This window comes from Bidens hawaiensis, unplaced genomic scaffold (genome assembly GCF_021521415.1).
Source record: "Bidens hawaiensis isolate Kalapana, Puna unplaced genomic scaffold, B.hawaiensis_p1.1 tig00065842_1, whole genome shotgun sequence".
NCBI lineage: Eukaryota > Viridiplantae > Streptophyta > Magnoliopsida > Asterales > Asteraceae > Bidens > Bidens hawaiensis.
In genome coordinates this window covers 33,459-56,400 of record NW_027506585.1, presented here as the reverse complement: position 1 = coordinate 56,400, position 22,942 = coordinate 33,459, and the positions used below count along the sequence as shown (strand labels likewise).

Genomic DNA, 22,942 nt, shown 5'->3' with positions numbered 1-22,942 from the left:
ACTGAAATATATGAATCATTATGTCGGCCGCATAAATCTCCTAAGATACGCAACATAAACACAAAAAAAGAAAATATATAACTGAAGTCTTAAATAGAATTAAAATTTGATTCCAAATGAATGTGCTTTAAATAGACTGTATTATCTCTCACGCAAGACACAAAACCTAGACGCATACTACTATTGACGTACGTTTCATTTGCTTGAAGACCCTCAGGTTTTTTATTTGAATGTTTAGTCGTATGATATATATATATAATTTAGTTGTCTGTATATATATTTATAATCATCGAACGTTATTTGATTTCTGGATATGTTGATAGTCGAAATGGAGGCCGTAGATGATCCGATGAGGAGTTTGTCATCAGTTAGTATTGAAGATGAGATCAGGAGGGAGGCTGATGAACAAGAACTTAAATGGGCAGCATTTGAAAAGCTTCCTACATATGATAGGTTGAAGAAAGGCATGTTGAAGCAGATTCTCGACAATGGACAAATCGTTCACAAAGAAATCGATATTACAATCTTAGTCCTCGAGATAAAAAGCAGCTATTCGATAATGCGCTTAAGGTTGTGGAACAAGATAATGAGAAGTTTCTTATTAGAGTTAGAGAAAGAACTGCTAGGTGATCATCATTTTATGTATTCGATCTCGGATGATGCTTTATATTTAATTTTATTAATTTACTAATGTTATACGTGTACATATATAGAGTCGGGATTGAGACTTCAAAGATCGAAGTACGCTACAAGAATTTGTCAATGGAAGGTAATGTTCATGTTGGCTCAAGGGCTCTTCCTACTTTGCTAAATGTTACCCTAAACGCTATAGAGGTTTGATAATTCTAAAGTTTATTATATGGATTCATAGTATAGAGGACGTTTTATAATTAAGCATTTTTCTACCGATTTAATTAGGGACTTGCTCGATTCATCCGGCTTGTTCCATCTAAAAAGAGGGCTATCAAGATTTTGCATGATGCTAGTGGGATTGTAAGGCCATCAAGGTATGTATGTTTTGTGTCATTTTCACTTATAGGATTAGATATCATGTGTTAGTTTTTACAAGGGCAAATGCTATAAAATACCAACCAACTTTCTCATTTTTCTCATAAAAGTTCTTTTACATTTTTTTGCATATTAAAGTCCCTATACATGGTGGTTTTGAACATAATTGTGATTTTTTTAGAAAGAGTAATTAAATTACAAATTAGATCCTTTATCTCTATGGTCACTTACATATTATGTACTTCAACTTGAATTTGCTCTCAGTAATCCTAATACCATTACAAAAATACAAAAAGTATAAATCCCTTGTTTTTTTTTTAATTTCATTTTCACTCCGATTTGGATGACAATTCTTGTCAATGAAAACAGTGACGGATCCAGAAAATTTAGCCAGTGGGTGCAAAAAAAGGTTCAACCTAGAACTCGTCAATTCAAACTAAAACAAGTCAAACCAAAATGGGTCGGGTCAAACCGAAACAAGCCGAGTAAAAAGTTTACAGTAAACAAACTAAGTATAGAAATGTAAACAATAAATTTCATTAAAGATTTCTCTGCTTGTTGTGCACGCATATAATGTATATACGTGTGATTGTGTGAACCCTCGAGTGGGCAAAAGTGAAATTGCACTAATTTTAACGCTATTTTACTAATCTTGAGAAAATAACGTTAAAAGTGGCGCAAGGTTAATCATGCATCATGTGGTGACGTTGATAGCCGAAAGACAATTGTACATGCACCAATCGGCGGTGTCCTGATGGTTGAGTGTAATGTGTCTTATGTCCAAGGTTTGATGCAAAACTACTATCGAGTATGGGGTCTCACCGGAATTAGCCTCTCTATCCCTATGCGGTAGAGGTAAGGTTGTCTACATCTTACCCTACTCAGACCCTACTATAGCTTTGTTATTGATGGGATATACTGAGTACGATGATGATGAAATTTTATTAAACATAAACAAAATACATATTGCAGTTGACCTCTACGTGATTTCATCTTTTGAAAACGGTCAATTATAGCTTCATTCGTAACAATTAAAAGTGTTTCTTTTTCAACAATACAAATTATACAAGCATTCAAAAAATCTTTTGGATGGGTCACTAAATTGTTTTTGGATGGGTCACTTGGATCTTTGGACCTAATATATTACAAATTTATAAAATAAACTATGGACTTGAGTAGGTGCAAACGTTCCCCTGACCGAACTCTGGATTCGCCCCTGAATGAAAATATATGCTATAACTCCTAGTAGGCAAAGAAGATGAATCTCTTCATTCACACTCTAATTTGCAAAAGTGAATAAGCTAAGAATTTACAGGTCAGGTCTGAGAATCAATTTTTCAAGCTTAATAATTTTTTTTTTGTTTTATTCTCTTGAGAGATTTATTATATTTTAGTTGAAGGACATTAACTTTGTTTCATTTCATTGTATGTACAACTTTTAATTTGTTTATTGAGTGTTGATTTAACCGTCATTATGTGTGGTTAATTTACTATATCATACATATTATATAATTATACAACTTATATAATAAAAAAAATGCATAAATAAAAAAAATAAGATACCTCTTATTTAGCGTTAAAACATGCATGAAGGTTGATAGAAACGACAAGATTTAAAAAACTTGTATACCTGATGCCGGCAAAAAAGTTTTGGGTGTAAGTGTTAAAAGTGAAAATTAAAGAAATGAAAATGATGGTTTGCTTTAAACATAAAGGAGCTAATTTGTAATTTAATTACTCTTTTTAGAAATAAATTTACAATTATGTTCAAATCCATCATGTGTAGGGACTTTAACATGCAAAAAAATATAGGGGGACTTTTGTGAGAAAAAAAAAAGTTGGTTGGTTTTTATGGTATTTGCCCTTTTTACAATTGGGTGAACTATAAACCTATAGCAGGTGGAAATGCCCAGCTTCCACCTTGAATGCATACTACTTGATTAGTCATTTTATTCAAGGTTAGGCACACCTAAGGCGCATAGGCCACTTCGAGGGCCTATGCGCTAGGCGTAAAAAAATGTGGGCCTTGAAAAAAAAAGCGCACTTAAATAAAAAAAAACATGCATCTTCTATAATTTAAAAACATGAGAATCGGTCATTGTTATAAGTTAAATGTTTGAGTCCATTCAAGAGGTTCTTAACACTGTCGGTGTATGCACATTACTAGTTTTAGCTCTTTGGTCTAGTTTTTTATGGACATCATTATCATTTGCCACAACAGCTTACTACTCAATATATCAGATTCAGTTTATTAGGCATTACTAACAGTAGCAATCAGATGCAAACTTTTAGCTGCTAAGTAGTAATAAGAACTTCATGGAACTAGCTGTAAATTATTATTATATAAATGACCAAAACATAATATGATAAAAATATGTTACTTCAATATACACACCATTAAACAAATAACTCAAGTTAGTTCATAACTAAAATTAAAAAAAAACATCAAAACAAATCATATTCATCATATATAGTTAACAGAATATAATCATAAACAAAATCTAAAAAATCAATAAATATATGGTGTTCTTGCTTTGTGATATGCATAACAAACTGTCTTTCATTATAAAGTGAGAGAGTGGAGTTGATTATGTTATCTATGAATTTTGGGTAAGTTGTTTAAATGGATTAAGTGATGACAAATCAAAGAAATTCAGATAAAATCAAGCTATAAAAAATCAAGAAAATAATGAAGTGCCGATATTTCTATATAAAAACGCTTAACCGCCAAGCTTTGGCTTTAGCATATAATGGGACTCATGAACACCGTCAGCCGGTTTAACACTTGTTTATGGACCGGTTAACGGTTAAACTGGTAGCCCGTTTAATTAGTAGGCCAGACTGGATTTATTTTTTAACTTTTTTTTCAGGTTAACACTACTTCTTGGGCCACCTGGTTCCGGGAAGACTACACTGTTGAAAGCGCTTGGTGGAGTACTAGATTCTGATCTAAAGGTCTCCGGTGAAGTTACTTATTGTGGTCATGATATGTCAGAGTTCATTCCTCAAAGAACAGCTGTTTACATCAGCCAACATGATGTCCACTATGGTGAGATGACTGTTAGAGAGACCTTTGACTTTGCTGGTCGGTGCCTTGGCGTAGGAACCAGGTATGACCTCCTTACAGAACTTTCACGACGTGAGAAACTCGCAGGGATTAAACCGGACCCAGAAATTGATGCTTTCATGAAAGCCATAGCGGTCGCTGGCCAAGAATCTAGTTTGGTTACAGACTATGTTCTTAAGGTTTGTTTATCTTGGTTTTTAACTTTTTTATTTAAGTTTTTGTTTTACTTTCTAAAGTTAATCGGATAGATGCAAACGTAAACATGCAGATTCTTGGATTAGATATCTGTTCTGATACCTCGGTGGGTGACGAATGACAAGAGGAATATCCGGTGGACAGAAAAGGCATCTTACTACTGGTATTGTTTGTGTTCAATGTAACGTGTTAAAATAGGTTCGGTTATAAATAATTCTTTTCTTTTATGCAACATCAGGAGAATTGCTAGTTGGGTCTGCAAAAGTGTTCTTCATGGATGAAATATCAACTGGTTTGGACAGTTCAACTACTTTCCAAATAGTCAAATACATGAAACAAGGTGCTCATATCATGGATTTAACGATGATCGTCTCACTTCTTCAACCCACACCCGAAACATTCGAGTTATTCGACGATGTCATACTCCTCTCCGAGGGTCAAATTGTCTACCAGGGCCCACGTGAAGATATTCTCGCCTTCTTCGAGAGTGCAGGGTTCAAATGTCCCGAGAGAAAAGGAGTTGCTGACTGTTTGCAAGAAGTCACTTCAAACAAAGACCAACAACAATACTGGTTTAATAATAACGAACCGTACCGTTACATCTCGGTCTCTGAATTCAGTCAACTATTCACACAGTTTCATGTTGGTCAACGCCTCTTTAACGATCTTTCTGTTCCATATGAAAAAACTAATGTTCATCCTGCTGCATTGGTCAAAGAATAGTATGGTATATCACATTTGGAGCTGCTCAAAGCAAACATAGCCCGCGAGTGGTTAATGATGAAACGGAATAGTTTCTTATACATATTCAAGACCATGAAGATAACTATTATGTCGGTTATAACTTTCACAGTTTTCTTTCGAACTGAAATGAAAGTTGGCCGAATTGAAGATGGTGGGAAGTATTTCGGTGCTTTATTTTTCAGTCTCGTCAATACGATGTTTAATGGGACCGCTGAACTTGGACTCACGGTTAACACGTTGCCGGTGTTTTTCAGACAGAGAGATTCTTTTTTTTACCCTGCATGGGCTTTTGCAATTCCCATGTGCATCATGAAGATTCCCATATCGATCATGGAGTCATCGATATGGATAATTTTAACCTACTATACGATTGGATTTGCTCCTTCCGCTAGTAGGCAAGTACCTTACACTTAACTATGTAAGGATGTTATATGGGTTCATGTTCACGAGTTGATAGGTCGAACCTGAAACAAACCGAACATGACAAACCTGAAATTCGTGTCTGACACATTAAACCGAATCTGACACTGCTTTTCGCGTACAACCAAATAACAAGCATAAAATACCCTATTAGTTTATCCTTTAAATAATAGCATAAATACCCAATTAGTTTAAGTTATGACACAAAAGATATATTTTAAAAACAAAACGAGCTAGTTAAACATGTCAACCCGCCAAGTCAACACAAAAATGAAGTGCATAGATAAGCGTGTTCGCCGTCTCGACCGAAGTGAAACTTATCATGTTGGCTCCTAATATGTGTCTTTATTTTTAAATCATATCAGGTTGTTCAAGCAACTTTTGGCATATACTGGCGTACATCAGATGGCTTTGTCTCTTTTCCGTTTAATTGCTGCACTTGGAAGAACACAGGTTGTAGCAAGTGTTCTCGGTTCATTTTCATTGCTACTAGTTTTTGTACTAGGTGGATTTATAGTTGCCAAAGGTTTGTAATCTTTATAATAACTCTCTGTAGCAAGTGTATCTAAATTTGATTGAGCTTGTTCGTAACATATCTTGTTTCTTTCAGATGCCATTAAGCCATGGATGATATGGAGTTATTACATATCTCCCATGATGTATGCACAAAACGCCATCGTGATCAATGAGTTTTTAGATGATAGATGGAATACCGTAAGCTCAAATAATCCTCATTACTGGCAAGTTCCACAAATTCCATGTTTTAGCTTATCTCAAGTTTAATTTTATTTTTTCTTTTTTTCTTGCAGCCAAACCCTGATACACGGATCAATGAACCGACAGTAGGAAAGGTTCTTTTGAAGTCCAGGGGAATGTTCACATCCGAGTATATGTTTTGGGTTTGTGTTGCGGTGCTTTTCGGGTTTTCACTTCTGTTTAATCTTCTATTTGTGTTAGCTCTGACATACCTAAATCGTAAGATTACAAAATCTTAAAAACTTTGTGTTATTTTTATAATATGCTGCACAATAGTATCTTAGTTAATGTTTTGATCCAAACCCCAGCTTTCAAAGATTCTAAGACGGTTGTTCCGACAGAAGACGAACATAATCAGAAGCACACACAAACAGAAATGACAAGATCTAAAAGCAAAAAGAAAGGAATGGTGCTTCCATTTCAACCGCTATCACTAGCATTTGATCATGTCAATTACTATGTAGATATGCCAGCTGTAAGTCCCAATTCTACCGACATTAGGAACTTAATCTCCTTGAATAATCTGTGAAAGAATAGAATAAAAGAATTGCATATTGTTATCAGGAAATGAAAGCGCAAGGAGTTGAAGAAAATTGTTTACAACTTCTGCAAGATGTCAGTGGTGCCTTCAGGCCCGGTGTCCTGACAGCACTGGTCGGTGTAAGTGGGGCGGGAAAGACCACACTAATGGATGTTTTAGCTGGAAGAAAGACCGGTGGGTACATTGATGGAAATGTCAGTATTTCGGGTTACCCTAAAAATCAAGAGACTTTTGCACGTGTAAGCGGATACTGTGAACAAAACGATATTCATTCTCCGCATGTCACTGTGTTTGAGTCGCTTGTGTACTCTGCATGGTTGCGTCTTTCTTCAGACAACCTCAGAAGCACGCCATGTAAGATTTTCAAGTTCTATTCAATTTGGTTTTTATTTCATTTTTAACGATTCAAATGGTACATACTTGCCCATCTTGATAGCTCTAACTACGCAACATATTCGGGTTTAGATGTTTGTGGAGGCAGTCATGGATTTGGTTGAATTGAGCCCGTTAAGGAATGCATTGGTGGGCCTTCCAGGAGTACATGGTCTCTCGACGGAACAAAGAAAAAGACTCACGATAGCAGTAGAACTTGTCGACAATCCGTCAATTATCTTCATGGACGAGCCCACATCAGGACTTGATGCTAGAGCTGCTGCTATTGTCTGCGTGCAGTCAGAAACACAGTAGATACAGGTCGGACCGTTGTTTGCACAATTCACCAACCAAATATCGAGATCTTTGAAGCTTTTGATGAGGTAAGTTATCTTAAATACAAGTACTAAATTCCCACCGATTAAACTAACTTCAAAGTCTACTATTTACATTCGCAGTTATTGTTGATGAAGAGAGGCGGAAAGGTCACATACACCGGACCTTTAGGAGACCGTTCTCACATGCTTATACAATATTTTCAGTCTATTCCAGGAGTTAAAGAATAGAAGAAGGTCAAAATCCTGCCACGTGGATGTTTGATGCTACTTCTTCAGCAGTCGAAGCTCAACTCGGTGTTGATTTTGCAGAGATCTATGCCAACTCGGATCTACATAGGTATGTTTCCTTAAGGTTCATGTTCTTTATAATTTAGATTTTATTAAGACCCTTGGATATGTGTTCTTTGTAACTACAGGAGGAACGAGGAGCTCATTACCGAGCTAAGTGCACCAACACAAGGGTCCCAGGATCTTTACTTCCCAACGAAGTACTCTCAATCATTGTGGACACAGTGCTTAGCTTGCTTATGGAAACAACATTGGTTATATTGGAGGAATCCGCAGTATAATCTTGCAAGGTTCTTCATGACAGCAATGGTCGGCGTTCTATTTGGAGTGATATTTTGGGATAAAGGCCAAAAAGTGTAAGAACCTCGCTAACACCAGCACACAACGTTCACATCATTGGATTGTAATTTGTAATTCTAAAAGCTTTTTTTATCAGGGACCGACAACAAGATGTAATGAATCTGATGGGAGCCATGTATGCTGGTGTTATGCTTCTTGGTGGAATAAGTACATCAGCTGTCCAGACTGTGGTGTCTGTAGAAAGAACGATTTTCTACCGAGAGAAAGCTGCTGGCATGTATTCTGCAGTACCATATGCATTCGCGCAGGTATGATAAAACTATTGAACTTTTTTTTTAAAGAATGAAGGAGTTAGAAGGAAAATGAGAGTGGATCATTATGTTGTGTGCAGGTGGCGATTGAGGTGGCTTACGTAGCCATTCAAACGTTCATTTACAGTCTTTTAGTTTATGCGATGATTGGGTTCCACTGGTCCGGTGCTAGTTTCTTCTGGTTCTACTTCTTCGTATACACGTGCTTTCTCTATTTCACATTATACGGTATGATGCTGGTAGCTCTCACGCCAAACTACCAGATTGCAGCCATTTCGATGTCGTTCTTCCTTGGATTCTGGAACTTGTTTTCCGGTTTCGTGATCCCTAGAACGGTACAACACACTTAACAACTTATAATTACTAATTCTTGAATGAAGTATAACATATAACAAAACTGTTTGAAACTTGCAGCAAATCCCAATCTGGTGGAGGTGGTATTACTGGGGTTCACCGGTAGCATGGACTGTATACGGCCTGATAGCCTCGCAGCTAGGACAAATTGAGAGACTGGTGGAGATTCCAGGTCAGACGTCGGTGACAGTGAAGAAGTTTATTAAAGATTTTTTAGGCTTTGAGTATGATTTTTTGCCTTATGTTGCCTTGGCCCATGTTGGTTGGGTGTTCCTTTTCGGCATCGTCTTTGTCTGTGGCATCAAGTTTTTCAACTTCCAGCGGAGATAGAAGTTAAGACTTCAAATGCATTTGGAGAATGAATTTCATAAACATATATTCTATCATTGATGTATGTACAAATTCAAAATGTGTTTTCTATGACATATCAAACTTATATATAAGCATATGCTCATATCCATTTACATATGCATGTTTAGATCTTTATGGATATTATGACTTGAGTGTTGAGGGTGGGCCTGAGGCTTCGGCCTTGGCTCTTCAACGGGCTGTTGACAAATCCACAACAGGCTTAGAAGCATAAAACGCGCATCGATCATCAAGAACATTATCAACTTGGTTACCCTTGGATCTTGCAATGTTACCAGGAAATTAAGCTTAAGGTGGAGATTTTTGGTAGAAACAATAGTAATATAAGATAATGATAATAATAAAAATAATAATAATAATAATAATATATAAGTTATTGAGAAATTTAGTTTATGAAACTCCCAACTAAATGTATTAAGCAATATGTCTTGTAGATAATTTGAAAATCAACAAAAAATAATAACTAGAGTTGAGCACTTGGATTTGCAGAATGGGCAAAGTTGAGTTAGGCACTTAGGCTATTGCATAGCATGTTTGTTATGCGGTAAAGTTGCAACTAGGATGGGCCAAGTTGAGTTGACTATGTTTTTGCAGCTTGCTTTAGTGTTCATGTGAGAGGATAAGAACAATTATTTGGCAGGAGGGTTCTATGATTCCTTGCTATAAGACCTAACATGTCAGATTTGATACTGGATTTTGATAACTATTTGGTAATTGTAGTTCAGCGGTCGTGCACAGTAACTCCACGGCGCCGAAGAACGATAACTTTGTTTTCAGTAGGATCGGTTGTGTCATTCAAAAGAATATGGCGGCGCAGCATGTTGCCCGCTTACCTGCCTCTCTATTATAGTTGGATCCCATTTGGTTTTCAAAAAAACCCTAATCTAAAAAAATTGTAATTTTGAAAAAAAAATATAAAAAAAATTGTAGTTTGATATTTGGCTGTATTTTGCTCCAAGGTTATGTTTAGAAATTTAAAATTGTCATCGGGTCGCAATTGTCCTCGCCGTAGTATCATGCGGTTTCCTACTAATACTATAATATGCTTAATTTTTGTATGGGATGCTCACCAACTATGTTTTAACATTCATCTCAACTTTGCATCTGTAGATTCTAATAATTATTAACATATATTAAGAACATTGATGAAACATGGCCCTAATAGAAGATTACTTGTGAACTAACTTAATGATAATCATTAACAACCCCCCCCCCCCCCCCCCCCCCGCGTAAAAAAAATCCATCACCCAAGAGCACCGCTATCGTCGAGTTGAGGAGGTGGTTAGCTTCAGTTTCTGTAGTCGCTAGATCGGATTACCAAGTTTCCAGAAGTTAGCAAGGGCGGATATAGTTCAACCCTTCTACCACCTATTTCTAGTGTTGTGATAAGTTGTAGCTAACTTTATAACTGGTACCGTAGTCAGCTAACATGAACTATTTGTGTAATTAACTCAAAAGTTCAACAAAAAGCTGCTTTGTAGCCCATAAACAAAACCAATGTAGGATCCGAAACTACTCGTATATTTCATGCGATAATATACGAATGTCTTAATATTCAAACTGTTTTAACATCTTTTAAGATAACCGCCCCTAAAATGAAAGGAAACAAAAAACTAATATTTGGATATTGATACACGCCATGAATCCAACAATAATGTATTTCTCACACATATATTCTAAGACATCAACAGATTACGATGCTGTGATCTCTCACACGTTTAGGCACATCCCAAGATCTTGCCTGAAAACAATCGCCACATAAGTTATGTATAAATCATAGTAACATAACCCATAACATACAAACTTAATAATAAACATCTTATGTGCAAAAGTTGAGATTTTCAAGTCATGTACCTTTCTGCTTGATCACGCATGGAGAACCAGCATGCATGAGGTTTTACTCACGAAATGGAGTGAGATCGATTTTGTATTGCTTCTTCCCCTTAGTAACCCTCTTTAGAAATAAGAAACAAAAAAGAAAAATTAAAATGATGCTCTAATAATTGTACAACTAATGTGTGTACCAATAGGTGTAAGCTTTAAAAAACATATGCGTAAGAACTTACAGCAATTGCCATTAGCTCTTCTAGCAACTCCTCAAAATGGCGTAGAGGCTGTTTTCAAGAGCATTGTATCCAAGTCAAACAAAGTTGAATAAAATAATATTAGTATTTTCAATGTCATGAAAGTATGAAACTTACCCATTGTGTTGGGCCATCAACTGGAGCATTTAATGGATCATCATGCACCTGATTACATAAATAAGCTTTTATAAGCAAAAATTCTACAAAAATAAAATACTAAAGATGTCCAATAAAACATATTTTTTTATTACATACCTCCATGAAAAGCCCGTCCACTCCAACAGCAACTGCCGTCCTTGCAATGCAAGGTATTAATTCCCGAAGGCCTCCACTTGCAACACCACCACCTTCCAGCTGTTTAAAAAAATTAGCTAGAAGAAATATAAAGAAGACATAACACAGATGAAATATATGTATGCATCTGCACCTTTTTCCCAGCAGGTTGCTGTAATGCATGTGTGACATCTGCAACCTGCATTGTAGAAATAGAAAATATGTATAAAAATATTATTGTACTTAACCTGATGATGATAATATATAATTGTTATTGTACTTACAACAGGGCAATTAGCTTCTCGCAACCACTCGAAGTTGCGTGGATCAACAATTAAATCATCTGCATCATAGACAATAAATAATACATTATGATTGTAGAAGGAAGAAAAACATTTAAAAATCAAATCCACTATCAACTGTCGATCATAAATTTTAAAAAAGTTATATTATAAGCTTACTGTATCCAAACATGGTCCCTCTCTCACAAACCATAACATTTTGATTTCCAGCCAATCTAACTTTTTCTGCAGAGTTGGTCATGACCTGCAAAGTCAACAGGTCAGAAAGTTATCCATGACCAATGAAGTCAAGTAGTCAACTGAAGGTGATGACTTACTGATGGAGCACAGAACTGGCCTTTCTTTATATTTACAATTTTTCCAGTCTTAGCAGCTGCAACCAGAAGATCAGTCTGCCAGAAAAAATAAACAGATTAAATGTGTTGACCTCGGGAAAAACAATAAGAAAGAAAGAAAAAAACTAAAATTTAGACTAGACAAGATTTCTTGATGATAATAAGTTGGATTAATCGTACCTGTCGGCACAGAAAGGCTGGAATTTGAATTATATCTGCAACCCTCCCGACTGCTTCACACTGATAAAATGAAATAGCTATATCAAGTTATGCATCTTCATATAATTGCAAATTAACCCTTTCCAGATCAATATGATTACCTGGTCAGATTCATGTACATCAGTCACTATGGGCAGGTCATATGTTGTTTTCACCTTTTCAAGGATCTGCAATTGACCAACAAGACAACTCAATACAGTTTAACAAGATGTATGTTGTTTTCACCATAAGAAAATTTAGGAAATTAAATTACCTTCAAACCCTCGGCTAATCCAGGCCCTCGAAAGGATTTTGATGAAGTTCTGTTAGCTTTGTCAAAGCTAGACTTGAAAACTAATGGCAATCCGAGTCTGCAAAAGCGCAAGCAAGATATGCATTATATGCAAAACAAACTCGAGAAAAATAAATCAAATAATTAAAGTATGCAACGACTGCATCTAGATGTGCAGCAGTTTATTTAAAAAGGGGAAATATGAACATCCACAAGATCTGTCTAATGTTGGGACAAATGTATCTGCTAATTAACAGATAAAATAACATACTTTGAAGTGACGGCCTTTATCTGTTTCGCCATATGCAAAATATGTTCCTCGGATTCAATCACATTGGGACCAGCCAACACAAAGAAAGGTTGTGCATCCTGTTACAAGTTTGACAGCAGGGGATAAATAAGTTGTCTACTTAAATATAAAACATTATGGTAACTAATGTGAAACTTACTTTCAAGGTCACAGTGAGAAAAGTATAGAGTAACATAAGGCTGTAAACGAACCAAACCGAACCGGACAAGACCTTGTTCGTGTCCGTCCGTAAAGTTTTTATCAGACAAACTGACGGTTTATGAGCACTTTAACGAACAAAATTTCAGGTCCGTGCTCGTTCGTTAAGGAATTTAGCCTGTTCGTGTTTGTCCATTAATTTTGTAAACGGACACTAACACAAACGAACGTGACCGGGCACTAAAGGAAACACACAAATAAGCATAAACGAACACAAACAAACATTTATTAAATTGAGAATAACAATCCCTAAATCAACACAAAATTGCCCAAAAATCCGGAATTACACCACATAATATCCAAAAAAGCTTTACAAATTAATCATATTTAAACATATTATATCAAAATAGTAATTGTAAAAAGCAAACAAATAAAAATAGTACTTGAAGAGGTAGGTCCCAGCAGAGCCTAGTTGGTCCCGCAAGACTCACCTTGAACAGGGACGTCGGCGCAAAGACCATCTGCTCCGGCAGGACCCACCATGCTCATAGAACCTTACGCGCAGTACGCAAGCTATACACGCAGGGAAAGCCTCCCAATGGTGAAGTACCCCGCCTGTTCCCGCAGTTGCGGATACAAGCCATCAGGGAAGGCTACCCGCAGACAGCAGGGCTACACGCACAAGACAATAGATACTTCAGTAGTCACATGAAGGAATGAGCAAGGCAGGAACAATCCCGCCTAAATGAGCCAGTCTGTATGATTCTGAAAGATCTTTTGTACTATACCTACCAAGGTATGGATAGGACAGACGATCTGACCAGAACAACCCATGAGCCAATCACAGGGTGACAGCTCACCGACAACAGTGCGAGGAGGAGCACCCTCTAGTACTGTTTGTCACTATTAGCCGCTGCCTACTCACCAACCCTTACTGTGGGACATGCGCAGCCTACAGTTGGTGGAATAGTGTTACTATTGGCCGTAACCTTTTCACCAACCAGCATGGCCTGCGTACAATCCACAGTAGGTGGGACGTGCATAATCTACAGTTGGTGGAATAGTGCAGCCGACTTTGTCACTGTTGGCCGTAACCTACCCACCAACCAGTATGGCCTGTGCATAGTCCACTGTTGGTAGAACAGGAATACTATTCAGCCGGCTGTACCTGCTTGGAAACCTACCTTCGGCTATAAATACTCCAACATCTTGGAATGGTAAGATCATCTGCTACCCAGTTATCTAGCAATCTCTTAATATACACTTATATTCAGAGCAATCTAGTCTGATTCTCACGCCGGAGGGTGGTCACAAGGAGGAACCCTCCCCTTCTCAGTGACGAGCTTACGGTGTTTGTTTTGCAGGTCTCCTGAAGAACAGCCTTCTCAGTTAGACCTCATCCGTGGGAAACATTACTTAACCCCTAGATTATCTATAATCTGTCCAGATTATCTATAATCTTTCCAGGGTTCACTTAGTGTTTCTTCAGTACTAGTAAAATCCTAATAAACGAACATATACATGTACACAAACGTAACCGGGCGGATGTAAATGAACGCATGTAAAAGAACGAACCTAAACGAACACATTACCAAATGTTTACAAACACAATTGAACGAACTCGCCCTCTGTTCGTGTTTGTTCGATAAGCTTACAGAACAAAATTCTTTGTTCATGTTCGTTCATTAATTAAATGGAGAGAAAAAATAGAACTTCCCGCTGAACGGTTCGTTCGTTGGACATTTAAGCATAACTATGCAGGTCCTAGTTTTTATACTTACCAATGATCGCATAAATATTTATTTTACTAACAGAGTGTAGAACAAAACACCTCCCTAGGGTTTGATCTCTAACTATTATATACAACTTGCGCAATCCATTACGATTACTAATTTACAGATAAATAATTAAGAGAAGAAACGAATGCATACCTTAAGCTGGTTGTATAGCGCAGTTGATGCGTTCATATTTGAAGTTTGAATAAATTAATCTGTAAATCAAAAAGGAAATGATAATAATAATAATAATAATAATAATCACTGATATTTTAAAATTTCTGGAATGACAATGAGAAAGTAAAGTAAATCTGAGATGTGAACAAGATCAGACTGCAATGCGACTATATATATGATTTACCAGAGATCGGTGAAACTACACTACAGTCTGTAGTGCGCGTTCCTGTCGGTGGACTCGGGTCGGGTGGGTTCGAATTGACGCTTCTAATTTTGCACGGATCTACTAATAGCATTAGCATCTTTCTCGGATGGATGAGAATAGTGTAACGTGGTTATAATTTTTTTACTTCTTATTAATAATATTACTTTGTAACTTTGTTAGACTATGAGGCTGTTTGGTTCATTCAGATATGAATGAGTCAGGTCTGAATGAACATCTGTCCCATTCAGCAGCAACAACAAGTCTGAATGATTCAGACATAATTTTAGCCATTCAGATGTTTTTCTGTTTGGAACAAAACAATCTGAAGTCTGAATGAATCAAATGTTTACATCTGAATGGTTCCATTCAGATGTAAACAAACAGCCCCTATGTGTAATGGAGGGTCTATAATGAGGCGTTTGGGGCGTTTTGCGTCATGTAACGCCCAATCAGTAAATTGTAGGTTTTGTTTTTTTGGGTGTAATGGTGTTGCAGTCATATATATATAAGGGAAGGTTAACGTACAAATGAAATTAACGTGCTAACGTGAGAATCAAGTAGAGTAATTATGTATACATAATTACTCTACTTGACTCTCACGTTTAGCACGATAATTTCATTTGTATTTGATCCAACCCCTATATATATATATATAGGATCATGATCATGAAAGAACTTTTTTGAAATTGAGAATTATGAGAACCATTTTGGACCATAAAAACCATAAAATAAAAAAAACACACAAAAATCAAAAAAGTAAAAAAACCAAAATTCTTATTTTATCATCCCGGTTTCATATAAAAAAACTCGGTTTATCTTAATTATATACACATATGTATAATGTATACATATATGTACATTTACATGTTTTTTTGTACACGTGTGTATAATTTAAGATAAATGATACTGTACATATGTGTATATTACGTAACTAAAGATGATATAAAATTATACATATGAAATATAAGAATTTTAATTTTTTTATTTTTTTAAATTTTTTATTATTTTTTGTTTTATGATTTTTTTAAATATTTTTTAAAGGTGTTTTTAATGGTCCAAAATGGTTCTCAAAGTTCTCAATTTGCAAAGGTATATATATATATATATACAATAAAATCAAAGTGAAGCAGGCGACTAATATCCCTCGCCCCCACCCCCTCTCCCCCTTCTCGCCCCAAAAATCACCTGGGGGCGGTGTTTACGCCCAAAATCGTTCCATTTCGCCCACTACACGTGGCCTTATAAGATTAAGTGGGTGTTTTGAGATTCCTTATTTTTCATAGGTTAATAAGTTACAACTTTGTAACTTACTAATTTATCTCCTCACAATAACACATAATATCAAACATTTTTTAATTTTTTTATAAAGTTAATAAGTCATAAGTTGCTTAAAATAAGCAATCTCAAAGCCATCCTCTAAATACATAGAATATCAAATAGATAGATGAGTATAGATCAAAAAAAATAAGAATAAACATTTATACGAGTTAAATATATGAAATACACAATTGTATGATCTTAAGTAAAACAAACCTATCCGAACATATGTCAAACAAAACCACAACGAAGATAATTGAACAATAACCGAATCTTGGAAACGTGATACCACATGTCATTCCTTTTCGATTAGTCAACATACATGGGTTAAACGAAGATTTAGCTAGCTTCGAGGTTAAGCAACGAGTTGTAGGCTTGCAGGTGGCGTTCCATTGCTCTTTTATTTTGTTAGCAGCCCGCCGGCTATTGTGTGATGGTTTGCTGGGGTTTAATTTCACCAATTTACAATTTGGTCCTTGATCTTTTGGATTTTGACATAAATGAAACAAATCTTTTAGAGATTTTACATGGTGGGCTGGAGTGGCGGGGGTTGATGATGATTGTTGGTAATTTATCAAATTGAGGGACAAATTGGTAATTTAACTGACTAAGGGGTGTTTGGAGGAGCTTTTTAAATTGTTTTTATGTTTATTTGCTTTTTGAAAAGCAAAAACAACTTTTGAAAAGCTTCATTTTGAAGCTTTTAGATTTGTTTTATCAAACCCTTTTTACTTTTCAACAAACAAATAGCAAATAAGCAAGTTTTAAAAGCTCACCCAAACACCCCCTAAGTGATGCAAAGTGTATTGAAAATTAAGGGTCAAAGGGGTCAAATATTCATAATAGAGTTGCAAGCTAATTTTGCCATTTCACCATAGGAACGCAAATAATACTTTATTCTTTATTCTAAAAATTTAAGATGGGGTCTATTTTTATAAGATTATAAATTTAACACATCATAACCTTAGTGTATTTATTTGGGTTTGAAAGTGTATGTACATTATGTTAAATCATCTTAATGTCTGTTGGTTTTGAAATGTTTATATGACATAGGACTTCAAAAGACATTTGGGATACCACTGATGATTAATATGTCTCAATATCTTGAAGACATCCTTCCATACCTTTACATTTTGTAGATATAAGGCCATTTCAGGATTCCATTGCTTAGTACTGTGGCCCAAGTGAACTATTGCTTCTATCATCTCTTCTAAATTGATGTTTCAATATCTTCTTATCATTTCTTCCGATACCCCTCCCCACACCCCCTCTTGATAAATAAGTGAAATACACTGAAATAAATAATTGTTCCGATCTTCTACCATAGATTGGTGTAGATACACAATGCATACTGTGTGTAAGGCTTCATTTATTTACAATAAATAACAAAGAAAAATGTCACTCTATGTATAAGATCTGTGGTAGAAACAACCTAAATGTGATTTGTTGAGTTGATGTTTGAAACAAGTTGTATAATTTGAACTTGTACAATGAAAGTACAAACATAACATAAAATGTTTCAATGATTAATCTTAGGCATGTTTGTGCAAAGCCACGCTGATGCTATTATCCTTAACTACAATAAAGTAGGGTAGAGTCGGTATAGAAATCCCATGTTCTAAAATTAATGTGCCATGTGTGAAAATATCCTACAATCTATAAAAGTGCCTTAATGTCATACAACTACAACTACTACGGTTGCATTTAGCTTTGCATAACCTTTTTTTTTTCAAATGTGGGAGACCACACGTACGACAAACGTATTATTGTTTTGTTTAATACTCCTATATTATTATTAAGTATTAACACCTTCACACTTTTGATAAGATGAAGATTACTACAAGTACAGTAAACATTGTAACAACCTCAAAGTATCAAATAACCCGTCCTTATCAAGGTACATTTTGATCTAGCTTATAGTTTCATATTTATAACTAAATTTAATCATGTTTTTTCAACAATATTGGTTAATTTAAAATCAGATGTTTTTATATAACACTATCTGAGTATCTGGTACAAATAGAATCTGATAGCAAAATTATGTAATAATTCACGACGAGAACATCAAATGCAAAGTAAAAAAAATTACGAAATAAGTAAATATATTTTTAATATAATGAAACTATATTAATAATTGTGAAATACATAGGGCCCAGTCACATGTGAAATGCAATAGTAGCATCCAATGGATTGCGGCACACTAACAAACAATAATAATCCGTTAGTCCATTTTCACTAGTACAACAATTAATATTGAAGATCAAAAAGGAAGTAGAACACATATAGTAGATCCATACAGCAACATTACTCCAGTAATTAGGACACAGCAAGATACCGATGTTAATTATGTAAATATCGACGAACTTGATCGATCTAGGGGCATTTAGGACCGCCTTCTTTCGTCTTCCAGTTGTTGTAGCATGGACAAACTTGTTTATTTCCGTAAAAACCAGGGGGGACACACAGGCATTTCGCGCAACACTTTTGGCAGAAGAACATGCATGGCTTGTGGTACTGAGTTTTGCTGCATCTCCTTACGCATTGGCCGGGGCACTCTGTAATTCGTTCATTCCACACAAATCAGTACACAATTGTAACGATTAATGTTCAAATTTCAAAAACAGTAGATAGTAATGTTATGATCTTAAGATCTATGAATTTAGCGATGTAGCTTGTGCCTTGTTGTCCGTTTGTCTTATGTGTTGATGTAAACACTACTGTTTTTTTAATACATTTTTTTGTTTGAAAAAAAGTATACAGTTGCAACAATTAATGTTGAAATTTCAAAATCGCAATTGCGTTAATGGCCAATTAAAGAGAGATATGAACATTAGATCATATCGAGAAACTTACGAGAGCTTGTTAGACTTCCAGGTCCAAATCCTCCGCGATGTCCTCCATTGGCAGAAACCTAGTTCAACAAAATGAATTGAGTAATGTGGGGTGAGATCCGGTATAAACAAAATTAAAATACTAAATGTACAAATAATTAAAGTAATTATTATTACTCAAGTTTTGTACTAGAGTAATTACGCAACAAAAAAATTAAGTAAAGTAATAATAATAATAATAATAATAATAATAATATAATAATAATAATTTGTCTAGTTATTTTTGTCTGTCCCACGTTAAAAGTTGTTTGTATTGATCGTAACAGTGTTATAAACATTGATCGAACATTTGAACGGTTGGCACACGAAATAGACGAGACTTACGGCGGCTTGAAGCATGGAAATGGCGATGAGAGCCAAGAGGAAGACAGCGAAGAACTTAGCCATGGTGGTTGGGTTGGGAGAGATAGTTAATTAGTTTGATTTGATGGAAGAAAGATGGTGTTTGTTGCAGCTATTTATAGATGAAGGACCAGTGATATCGTTTTGGTAGCCTGCATGCCGGTCCACATTTAAACCGTAGGCGTACGGGTTAGGGAACAGTTAATTTGGATCACGGGTTTCAATTCGCTACGACACAAGCCTAGTGGCCACATTCCTGCCAAACAATAATATTAATTGATTATTATCTATTTAAAAAATATTAATAAAGATATATTATTAAACCTCATATATGTTAATGTTGTTGAGCCAATAATATTACTATTATTTTCTTGAGACGAGGAACCGAAAATCTTGGAGGCTAAGTTGTTCTTAGATCGGTTGTGATACACACTAAAAACCAAATTCATATTTAAGACATGTAAGAGGCTTGTATTGATATGATTTTTTTAGACCGAACCATATAGTCATTAGACGGGTTGTACGTAGGACATGCTTAGTTTGCAAAATCTTATTACTCATTAATCATTGTTATAATGAGTTTTGATGTATAATTTTATAATGGCATGTTAGAACTTAGAATCATTACATCTATGCGTACAAGTTTGACGTACTGGTATAACAGCTCTGACACATACATTTCATTGGTCGAAACAATTACATTATTGTGTTATGTTTTACAAACTTGATGCGCAATTCAAGTGGTTTTATTAGTGTGTAAAATAAAGCTCTTTTAAATGATATAAGAATAAGGTGCACATACCACGATCTAAAAGAAAACAATCATAAAATGATATGCTATCTTTTGTAATACTTTAAACGAATCTCACATCGTTCTATTTTGTCTACAGAAAAGATGTGAGACCATAAGTAATGTCTGTTTCGACTACCATCAACGCGTTTTGAACGCGTGGGTTACTTTCTGAAAGTTTCCACTCGACTAACACAAAACAAATTTCTAAACTCTTCAAAAGCAAATTGGTTAATATTGATTGTAACGAGAGGAAGGATACCGCATTTTTTGTAACCAGTCATACGTTTCCGTCTTCTTACGTATAGAAACTTCTTGTATTTAATCTTTCCAATGTTTATACGTTTTTGTTAAGAGTAAAAATGTTTATAAATTGGAAATTAGTAGGTTCATGTAATTGTTATTTTACCAAATGCTGATTTTTTTTATTACTTTTAAAAAACTAAATCCCACCTTTTGCTTTCACAAAATCAACACAAAAATATTCGAGTTAGATGATGACAGCGTGAAATGCAACTAGGATTATGATGGTGGGACATTAACAAACGAAATAACGACGTGTTTTATAGCATCCTATTTTAAGGCTTATATACTTTTTTAACTTTGAAGATAATGTTTACAAGGAAATTAAATGGTGTGTGTAATTACGCATATATCTGCAAGAAGCCAGGCATACCCTATGTGATTTTGCACATGCACTATCACTTTTGCATCCTTCCACTTTTTTTTCTTTAATAACTAATATCATGCACACTTTTGAGCTAAGATCTTTTGGGTTTAAAGCATACCAACATATTTAATTCAAACGAAATTAACAAATGTACTTTCTTTTAGAACCGCTTCTAATTTACTCTTCTTAACCATATATATGCATGCATCTTGCATTATTGAATTATCGACCACTTAGATAGAAGGGAGGACATTACCATTCTGATGTCTCTTGAGGACAACTATTTTACTTAATTGGATAGTAGCCAGCTGAGATGTTAATCAAGGTTGTTCCTCTATAATGATAACCGACTATTGATCATTAGACACCAATAGTCACAAACTTATAAAGGAAGTTGATCATCACATGTTGATGAGTCGAAGTTGAACATCAAAAGTTGATTATTATTATTATTATTTCTCTCTCTTTTATATTATTTTAAGAGGTTCACAAACTACAATTATTGAATCCATCTATTACCTCATTGTAAGGTTCGAACCCTTAATCCCTTGAGATAAAGGGGGATTCCAATATCGCCAGGCCAAAGCCATTAGGTGTTGATTATTAAAATGCGTTAGAATTTTAAAAACAGTTATTCATGATCATATATGCATGAGTCGATAGGATTGCATGATCTTGTCTTGTATGCATAGTCTAACTGTTTTCCTTATAAAAAATGAAAAGGGGTTAATTGTTGCTAGATGGTTGTGTCATGGACGGTTAATTAGTTTTTCATGAAAATGTGCAATTAATGTTTCATGAAAATGAGCCGAATTAGCATAAACACAAGTGTACGACAGTGGTCTTGGTACCTCACAAAATTGCAATCAAATTCTCATACAAACACATTTACAGATTTTGTGTTCTTGTACAAAGTTTTATGACTACATTCTTTTAAGTAATTTCTTATGCCAGATTGTAGATATAATTATGTGCTACCGATCTCTTAGGTACATAAAAACATTCCAATATGATTAAAATTTAACATGTTTGATCGAAAACAGTTGGTATTGAATGTATGTACAAGTTGAGTCTTTAATAATTGAGTAAAGATCTAGGATATATTTTAATATTTAATTATAAGAGTGGGTGAATGTTGTAAAGATTATTAAGACCGACTGGTGTCGTCCAATATTGCATGTTATATGCATGTGCACCACCAGTTGTTGCATGTTATATGTCATTCTCAGGGCCCACCTCCATAACACTGTTATTAAGTTATTAAACACACCAACAACTCCGGAGCTTCACAAACCATCATATCAGTGTCACATTATACTTTTCAAACTTCTATCTAAAACCCACTCACTTTCTTTCAGAGCACCAAACATTCACAAACTCATTACAATATTATTAAAATTATATATATAATAATATGTATGTATATATGTGACATGAGAGAGGTGTCCACCTTCCCCGCCCGCTTATAAGTTTGTAAGCACAAACTTCACCAACAAACTTCCTACACGATGCTATCTTGTCCTTTTTGCTTGGCCTTGGCTTGCAGCCTAGATCCGGATCTTGATTCTTACATCACTTATAGATTCTCAAGCTGCTGTGTATTCTCTCATCCACTATACCCAAGTTTACATGTTCTTCCTTTCTACATTTCTACCCATTAACATTTAGTTCTTGAATCTCAAAAGAAAAAAAAAAGAAAAAAAGCTTATTGGATATGCTTTCTATTAAAAAAATAGTAGTGTTTGCATTGAAAAAATAAGACAAACGGGCAACAAGTTGC

The 22,942-nt window shown here is 35.2% G+C and overlaps 2 protein-coding genes and 1 pseudogene across 3 annotated transcripts; 1 reads left to right on the top strand and 2 right to left on the bottom strand.

Moving 5' to 3' along the window:
- Window positions 1–114: 114 nt before the first annotated feature.
- LOC143618223 (pleiotropic drug resistance protein 2-like) lies at window positions 115–9,076 on the top strand (annotated as a pseudogene). The gene is made up of 17 exons (XR_013150972.1): window positions 115–626; window positions 714–834; window positions 919–1,007; window positions 3,879–4,254; window positions 4,344–4,433; window positions 4,509–5,409; window positions 5,800–5,960; window positions 6,045–6,148; window positions 6,244–6,409; window positions 6,499–6,665; window positions 6,755–7,082; window positions 7,195–7,486; window positions 7,562–7,778; window positions 7,858–8,085; window positions 8,166–8,337; window positions 8,421–8,675; window positions 8,755–9,076. The product of XR_013150972.1 is annotated as a pleiotropic drug resistance protein 2-like (transcript).
- A 1,487-nt stretch (window positions 9,077–10,563) lies between these two features.
- On the bottom strand, window positions 10,564–15,008 carry LOC143618225 (2-dehydro-3-deoxyphosphooctonate aldolase 1). The gene is made up of 14 exons (XM_077090518.1): window positions 14,927–15,008; window positions 12,819–12,916; window positions 12,530–12,626; window positions 12,378–12,443; window positions 12,238–12,297; window positions 12,040–12,114; window positions 11,882–11,966; window positions 11,705–11,763; window positions 11,575–11,619; window positions 11,403–11,501; window positions 11,265–11,312; window positions 11,130–11,177; window positions 10,918–11,017; window positions 10,564–10,804 (listed from the first exon to the last, which is right to left on the bottom strand). Exons 1-13 carry the CDS (start codon window positions 14,960–14,962, stop codon window positions 10,961–10,963), a joined length of 873 nt encoding a protein of 290 aa, XP_076946633.1. The 5' UTR covers window positions 14,963–15,008; the 3' UTR covers window positions 10,564–10,804; window positions 10,918–10,960.
- Window positions 15,009–18,551: 3,543 nt separating this feature from the next.
- On the bottom strand, window positions 18,552–19,853 carry LOC143618227 (gibberellin-regulated protein 6-like). Its single transcript, XM_077090520.1, has 3 exons — window positions 19,685–19,853; window positions 19,323–19,380; window positions 18,552–19,024 (listed from the first exon to the last, which is right to left on the bottom strand). The coding sequence occupies exons 1-3, from the start codon at window positions 19,745–19,747 to the stop codon at window positions 18,843–18,845; spliced, it is 303 nt and encodes a 100-aa protein (XP_076946635.1). The 5' UTR covers window positions 19,748–19,853; the 3' UTR covers window positions 18,552–18,842.
- Between the last annotated feature and the right edge of the window lie 3,089 nt (window positions 19,854–22,942).

What these genes read in the sequence shown, in the direction of transcription:
- LOC143618225 (XM_077090518.1), bottom strand. Translation starts at nt 14,962, where the DNA reads ATGAACGCATCAACTGCGCTATACAACCAGCTTAAG. An exon ending in ATGTACATGAATCTGACCAG is followed by an intron (nt 12,298 to 12,377) that starts GTAATCATATTG and finishes TCATTTTATCAG; the next exon opens with TGTGAAGCAGTCGGGAGGGT. An exon ending in TGGACGGGCTTTTCATGGAG is followed by an intron (nt 11,313 to 11,402) that starts GTATGTAATAAA and finishes TTATGTAATCAG; the next exon opens with GTGCATGATGATCCATTAAA.
- LOC143618227 (XM_077090520.1), bottom strand. Translation starts at nt 19,747, where the DNA reads ATGGCTAAGTTCTTCGCTGTCTTCCTCTTGGCTCTCATCGCCATTTCC. An exon ending in TTTCCATGCTTCAAGCCGCC is followed by an intron (nt 19,381 to 19,684) that starts GTAAGTCTCGTC and finishes TTGTTGAACTAG; the next exon opens with GTTTCTGCCAATGGAGGACA. An exon ending in TGGAAGTCTAACAAGCTCTC is followed by an intron (nt 19,025 to 19,322) that starts GTAAGTTTCTCG and finishes AACGAATTACAG; the next exon opens with AGTGCCCCGGCCAATGCGTA.